We start from the raw sequence: 8,237 nt of genomic DNA on the forward strand, positions 1-8,237 counted from the left end.
CGGATGGACTGCACAATTTCTGGTTAAAGTGGCTGCAAAGTTCACACCCCTGTTTAGCATCACAGTTTCAGTCATCCTTAGAAGCCGGGTCGCTCCCACAGTTTCTAACAACAGGAGTTACCCATCTGCTCCATAAATCAGGCAGTACCGCGGAACCTAAAAATTATAGACCGATCACTTGTTTACCGACGGTCTATAAACTTCTTACATCTATTTTGAGATTAAAAATAAACCAACATATTGAAAAATATTCAATTATGTCAGTTTCTCAAAATGGATGTAAGAAGGGGTCCCGTGCTACTAAGGAGCTACTCCTCACTGATATGGTCATCAGCCAACAGGTTCGACGATCCCGAAAGAATTTGTCGACATGTTGGATAGACTATAAGAAGGCCTACGACTCGGTCCCCCATGCATGGCTTAGGAGGGTACTGGAGTTGTATAAATAAATAAATACAACTCTACGCGCCTTTCTTGCGTCATGTATGGAGCAATGGAGAACGGTTCTTCACTATCCAGGATGTAGACAAATTGAAGGGACCGGCGATCCTATTAAGATCGAGCGGGGAATATTCCAGGGTGACAGTTTGAGTCCACTTTGGTTTTGCCTGGCCTTGAACCCTTTGAGCACATTGCTAGAGGGTTCGGGGCTGGGCTATCCTTTGCGGAGAGGGGGTCAGGTTATATCCCATTTGCTTTATATGGATGATCTGAAACTGTTCGCCACTACAGAACTGCAGCTGATGAAGCTACTGAAGATCACTGAAAATTTCAGTAGTTGCATCAGGATGGAGTTCGGTGTGGACAAATGTGCAGTCATGCATGTAAAGCGAGGGGGAATTGTGGAATCTGAGGGAGTACAACTCTCAGATTCCATAAATCTGAGATCACTCTCCGCAAACGATACATATAAATACTTGGGTATGGCGGAGGGGTTAGGCATCAATGTGGCTGTCATGAAACAGTCATTGCGGGAGCGTTTCTTTGGCCGCCTGAATAAGGTCCTAAAAAGTTCCTTATCAGGCGGCAACAAGGTTCGCGCCTATAATGGTTGGGTCATGCCAGTCCTGATGTACTCCTTCGGCATACTCAAATGGACTCAAACTGAATTGGATGCCTTGGATAGGAGAGTCCGCACACTGCTGACCGCAGAACGAATGCATCACCCACGATCGTCGGTGATGAGACTGTACATCCCACGGAAATGTGGAGGCCGAGGCTTTTTAAATGCAAAGACGCTCCACAACCGTGAGGTGTGCAGTCTCAGAGAATATCTTCTCAAAAGCGACGTGGGTATGCATCGTGATATGGTAGCAGTGGACAAAGGACTCACCCCGCTATCGTTGGCAAATGAGAACTGGCGCAGACCTGTGGTACTAACTACCCATGATCGCAAGGAAGTATGGCAGAGCAAACAGCTACACGGACGCTTCTTCGGGGCTCTTCATGGCCCCGATGTAGACTTCAATGCGTCCGTATCTTGGCTACGCTTCGGTGACTTGTTTGGAGAAACCGAAGGGTTTGTATGTGCAATTATGGACGAAGTTATCCTTACGAATAACTACCGGAGATATATCGTGAAAGACGGGACGGTTGACATATGTCGGGCATGTCACCATCCGGGTGAGTCTATCAGACATATTATATCTGGTTGTTCTCGTTTGGCTAATGGTGAATATTTGCACAGACATAACCAAGTGGCCAAGATTATCCACCAGCAGCTTGCTCTGCAATACAACCTTGTAGACCTTGAGGTACCGTACTACAGGTATGCGCCCGACCCAGTTCTCGAAAAGGACCATATCACGTTGTACTGGGATCGATCTATCATCACTGACAGGACTATTGTAGCCAATAAGCCTGATATTGTGGTGATAGATCGATTAGCGCGCCGCGCGATGATAGTCGATGTCGCCGTTCCGCATGACGAGAACCTTGTGAAAGCTGAGAAAGAGAAACAAATAAAGTATCTCGACTTAGCGCACGAGGTTGTCGCCATGTGGAGTGTCGACACGGCTGTTGTTGTGCCGATTGTCGTTACGGCCAATGGTTTAATAGCCAAGAGCCTCGACGAACACCTCAGGAGGCTCTCGTTGGGCGGCTGGATCAAGGGACTGATTCAGAAGGCAGTACTCCTTGATACGGCACGTATTGTGAGGAGGTTTCTGTCTCTGGGACCCTAACCACCGGTACCTTGGACCCTGTGCCCGATATCGGTGGCAACCTATTTTTTATATTTTTAAATGTTTTTTATTTTTATATTTAATATTTAAAAATGTAAATCATATGTTAGAAAATAAATAAATGAAAAACAAAGATCCCTAATCTATAACACTAACAAATCGTGCTAACTTAGACCTCCTCTAGCTCGTGAGGTAGGAAACGTGGCGGCTTGCTCAGGCGCATCCGTTATGCAAGGACGAGAGCTTTTAGGGCTGCTAAAGTGCTAATATAGGAAAGGACAACAGAGCAATCAAACCTACAGGATATTTTTGATAGTCCTGAAGTAGTTCTCAGAAGCAAGACAAGCTAAAGAGACATCTTATAAATTCTGGTTGTAGAGGCTATAGGTACCTGAAAGCAATTTAAATGTTACGTGGAAAAAGCCCAACTATAGATTAGGCTTGTCACTAAGGACCACAAAACTTAGCTATTAATTTGTTAAACAAGTTACCTATTACATAATTTCAAACAATTTTCCCACGACACAAACACCTGTGCAAACAGAATCAATAAGATATATCTGCCCACATTTAAGGTAGGGTCTCAAAACTCTCAAGCAAAAGGTGGTGACCCTAGGATCGTCTGCCGCTCCCAACTCAGGTATTTGGAAAACTATTGAGATATCAAGTAACATTACCAACTATTGTGTAATAACAATCACATCTTTTATTGTTCTAGAGGAATGTTCTGAGGTGAGGAACATAAGATGTGTTGCTAAACTGAGCGCTTAGATTTATGAGGCTGGGTGAAAATTGATTGCGCTGAAGTGTATTTCGTCGGAAGCTTTAATACAACGTGTAATATAAACTTATGATAAATAGTAAAATCCATCGTAGGTAGTCGGATCTTCCGACTTAGCTTCAGAAATTAAACCTAGTTTAACTAGGCTCAAAATGTCATGACAATAGATTTGGTTTTCTCTCACAAAATAAATAGTGACAGACACGTGACAAACTGGTTTTCTGACTGAAAACATTGCTTACTGAAACGACCTAGGACTACAAAATGTCAAAACACACAATTTCAACATTAATAACAACGATAAAAACTACTTGTTAGGTATGTATGAATGAATGGAAAAAAGTGACATTAACATTCATACATCAAACGATCATAAAAAATACCGTTGTGTGCACATTTACTACAGTTAGATCATGTACAACAATGATCATTCATTCTTACTTACGCCTATGACTAACAAGCCAAAATTACAATGTAAACTATGGACATATTATTATCTACAGGAAAAAAATAACAATATAATAATTCGGTCAAGATGACATACGAGTATTTTAACTGTAAATGTTGGTATAATCAGCACCTATTGTTGAAATCAAGCAGCAAGGGTGAATGACCGATCACTCGTCAAAAATGATTGATGATGACAATTGTCCACCATTGTTTGATAATGCGATAGTACTTAAATACTAACGGTTACTAAAGTATGATACTTAAAACGGGATCAGATTCATAAAGGATAATCAACCGTTACAGTTTTGATGGCACTAAACTGTACGTGTCAATTTCTATTGTTGTGTGTAAACACCGATTGTTACTATTGTGTATGCATCGTGGACGGCGAAGTGGTTCAGATCGGATTATCGAATGCAATGCGTAACTGCTCCTACCGCTGAAAAATTAAAGAGTACCTTTTTACCTATTAGCTTTTTGTCCGGCAAAGGGTGTCTTTCGGCTGGAACGACTACAACCTAACAAGCAACAATATGAACTGATAGTAGACGTTTCTCGGTAGAAACGACGACGGATCTAAGAAATAAAACTATGAACATGTAAACCAAAATGATTTGCACACCTCTATATGTAGGTTCTCCGCTAATAACGTCTGTAGTTGATTTGTCAAACACACCCGCAGCCAGCAGAATTGAGCTGATGTCATTCATCTTTATGTTCAATAGACTTGTAGTATTAACCTATTGTAGTCCGACTATAATACCTATACACTTTGAGGGTTATTGGAACCTAAGTATACATCTACTGTAGTGGAAATCAATAGGACTCTGTCTGGCAGCATTTTGCTGTCCTTCATTGCTCTTCATGTTTATTTCAATTATTTTGTTTATTATTGTTCATGCATAGTGCATGCATTTCAGACAATGAAACTTTTTATTTTCTTTTCTTTCATGCACGAACCTACGTGACAATAACAATACCTTCCACTGCTTTCAGGATCATTCGAATAAAATGAACACAAGTGCTCGTAAATTCGTACCTATTCAAGATGAATGCTTTTCAATATTTTTGCAGATTTTCCATGTGTACAATCTGTTCATCATAATAAAGTATTACATTTCCTGTTTAAGGCATTGTTGCTGGTGAGTTTCAATGGGTCCTATTATCTTCACTTTATTTAGGTATCTACAGGGAATTTGCTCTGTCTCTTCAGTTCTTTCGATCTGATGAGATTCCACGAGGCGAGGTTTTCGAATAGAATGCGTTAAGATTACTTTTGACAAGGGTTACAATTTTGCGGACATTTTAGAAACATTCACACCCAATTTTTACTGGCTGCTAGAACGAGTAGGTAGACTAAAAGGAATTTTATGCATCCCAGTGCCGCACAGTGCTAAACACCAGTGAAATCCTGTCTTTATAAGTAGGTATTCGAACATACAATTCTCGCAAAAATGGTTTTAAAAATTATTTTAGAAACATAAAGAAAACACCAAAATACGGTAATTTAATCTCTTCCTGTGTAAGTTAAGTAGTAAGTTAAGAGTAATTATCGATCAAATATTATTAACAGAAAACGAGCACTAACAATGGCCGGGCTCCAAATTCTGACAGATTGCTTTCGCAAAACATATTCTTGTTTTGTTACAAGACTTTATTGTGCTGTGAGAATGTATCTTACGAGGTTCAAATAAATATTCGATTGATTTCTTGGAATACTGGGCACTAGCGGTTTCTCGCGGCTTCGGCCCGGGACACTTCTTCCCGTACCCAGAAAAAAATATTGTAATCCATGTAACCCGGGGATAGCGTGGCTTCTCAAGAGTTTAAATTTTTTTCAGAGACTACTGCTTAACTAAAACTTCGATCAATGCTCAAGATTTGTTTAGGTAGGTAGGCTTTTAGGCAAGTACCTATTACTATATCCATAAATCTATTTTTTTCGATATTTAAAACTTTTGCTTCTATAGTTACTGACCCTAATAAACCTAGTGGTTTAAATAGTAGGTACTAGTCTTTTTTTTAATCGATGCGCTGTTAAGTCCATCAGGCAAGTCATTTACAATGTTATTACGAAATAATTACAAATAAATGGTCGGTTACACAGCACGACAATTATCTTACTGTACTTACTAGCTGATCGTGAATGATTATGCCGATTTTCAGTTACAAAGAGCACGTAAAACTTCTATAAATCTAGGGCGTATCTAAGTACTTACTTATACATAGAATACATCATGCACACTGAACTCAACTGTACCTAAGTCTCCCACTTTTTGTTTTTCACAAGAATATGCTCAAATCTACAAGATACAATGGACGATGTGGTTTAGGGGGACTTCATAAAATTAAGAAGCCATTTCTTGGAAGATTTGGCAAAAGCGTAGGTACATACTAACCACAATATTTTGAAAAGATTTTCGCATATGAAAGCAAGGGACATCCAACAAAACGTGGTCTAATATTATGACATACAAATTGTTTAGATTGTTACGACAAATTGTTTTGACCACTTTATCTAGGCCCGCAAACAAATTCATTGTGGATCAATAGCAAAGTTGTTAATTTTGGTCGGTTTAGGTACCACTGCAATACCTACGTAGCTACTATTCCTAAGTATCAGATCACGTTTACGTAAGAATCTACGTTATTGGTGTAATTAGCAGTCGACCAATTAAGGATTATTGATGGATCTTCGGCTAGAATGATCAATGTAGGTAGGTGTCCACAAAACTGCAATGGCCGGCAGAATTAGGTTTAAAAAAAATTGAAATGATACTTCTTTATTTACGCGTCCGAGATTTTAAGTTCCTTTTTCCTATTTTCAGAGAGTTACAATGCCCGCCATTTAAATATTTTTGCCGATTGTAGCGACAATATTTTTTTTAGTTTTATACTACCCTCATATTAATACTTGACTTAATTGAAATAAGTTTAATAGATGTCTAAATTAAATGCTAGCCATTAAATTAAAATTAACCTAGTCCGAGTCTTCTTGAATTAATGAATTTTCATAAATATGTAATCGACAAAAATTACATTGTTGAATAAACAAGAAATCGTAATTAAACCTGCAAGGCGCAGGCGAGTCTCTATTGGCCCTCTTGAATAGGAGCCATTTGAATAACACTTTTAATTGAGATAAGCTATTTAAAATTTATTAAATCACTGTTATTTTTATAGAAAATCAATTAAATTAAATTCTGACTTACCTTATATTTCATTTTGTGTAAAACTCGTCTCCTTCCAACAAGAACACAACACTAACTATTCTAAAAAGTAACTATCAATTAATTGTATTTAAAAATATTTATCTTCATTCAAAAAAAGAATGTTCGTCAAAGTTTCCGAGCGCGGATAGTTTTGGCGCGCAATTGTCTAAGTCCGCGCATGCGTACAGTGCGACCGCGCGGTAATGGCTGCGCTTTACGAGACGCGGCGGTTTTGCTTCCCCGCCATCGAAGTGCAACGACCCAATACCTACTGCTCGCGCTAGCACTTCCTCGGCTCGATGCAAATTGCAATGAAGGTGAAGGTAAAAAGGTGAAGTGCGAAATTGTTGCCCAAATAGCCGACACCAGCAGTGCGTTTAGCCTAGCCGGCCAGATAATATGCGTTTCACGTAGTTTTCACGGTTTGATATTGCAAATATTTATCGAGATTGAGACAGATCTATAGATTTTGGGCAATTTTAAAGGCACCGTGTAACTTTGTTTGACCACGATTAAACGATTTATGAGTCAACATGAAACTGGGGTTACTCGAGGGTAGATTGAAGTCAATCACTAAAATGAGCCTATTGCAAATGCGTGAAATGTTTTATTGCAATCCCAAGTTGATTCTTGTTAACTGATTTAGATTACAAAGAGTTTAGTTTAATTGCAACATAATATCTCCCAACCGAATTATTATTGTATTTTTTTCCAAATAAGTACCATTTTTGGTATTTCTAGTAATTTTTGGTATTTTTAAACTATTCTTCTTCTTCTTCTTCTTCTTCTTTCGAGTCGATGACATGTCATATGAGACTACACTATGTCAGCCCAATATTCCGCCACAGCGAGAGCACGGCCGGATGCGCTCATTAAGTCCTCCCGCGAGCAGGTTTCAGGGCACAGTGGACATGCGATTAGGTGGGACATCGTCTGCACGGCAGCCCCGCACTCGCACCCAAGGTCCGCCCCGCCCGCGAAACCCCACCTGGATCGGTTATCTTTGCTCCGGCCTACCCGTGTTCGGAGTCTGTTTAGAGACTGCCAGGCTCTTCTCGGGAGATCGTGTCCAGGAGGGAGACTTTCTAAGAGCGGGACAAACGGGGAGGGCAGTAAACTCCTCGATTGCCAAAGATCCCGTCTGGCACGAGAGGCCTCACCATCGACAGGAGCAACGGTTTTGTAGAAACCCTTTTAAGCCGTTGTGGCACAGGGGTGTAATTGTGCATGGGGTGTCGTTGGTCTGTTTCGAGTTTGGCTCTCTCGATGCCAGAGGCTACGCTTCTGCGAACATCTGGTGGGGCAATGCCGGCCAGTGGGTGCAGCATTTGTAACGGAGTCGGCTTGAGGCAGCCAGTTATAATGCGGCACGTTTCGTTTTTTTAAACTATTTTAAACTATTAATCTTGATTAGACGCCTACGTAGGTACTTAAGTCGGCCAAAGGATCGTATTCTACCCAAGTAAAACAGGGCAGGAGGAAGACGAAGAAGTTCGGAATTTGTGTTTATATGGATTGGATTTCTATCTTCTTTTAGTTATAAGTTATAAACCTTGACTGGATTTGATAAGGTCTTCAAATGATATGACATAATATAAAATTTAATTTATA

At 40.0% G+C, this 8,237-nt stretch overlaps 1 protein-coding gene across 1 annotated transcript in view; it reads right to left on the reverse strand.

Moving 5' to 3' along the window:
- The window catches only part of LOC124632410 (neprilysin-4-like), a 53,745-nt gene extending 46,869 nt beyond the window's left edge, over positions 1–6,876 (reverse strand). The window contains exon 1 of the mRNA XM_047167242.1: positions 6,627–6,876. Coding sequence (XP_047023198.1) covers positions 6,627–6,638 — 12 coding nt within the window. The 5' untranslated portion in view covers positions 6,639–6,876. The remainder of the gene's footprint in view (positions 1–6,626) is intronic.
- Between the last annotated feature and the right edge of the window lie 1,361 nt (positions 6,877–8,237).

This window comes from Helicoverpa zea, chromosome 8 (assembly GCF_022581195.2).
Source record: "Helicoverpa zea isolate HzStark_Cry1AcR chromosome 8, ilHelZeax1.1, whole genome shotgun sequence".
NCBI classification, from domain to species: domain Eukaryota; kingdom Metazoa; phylum Arthropoda; class Insecta; order Lepidoptera; family Noctuidae; genus Helicoverpa; species Helicoverpa zea.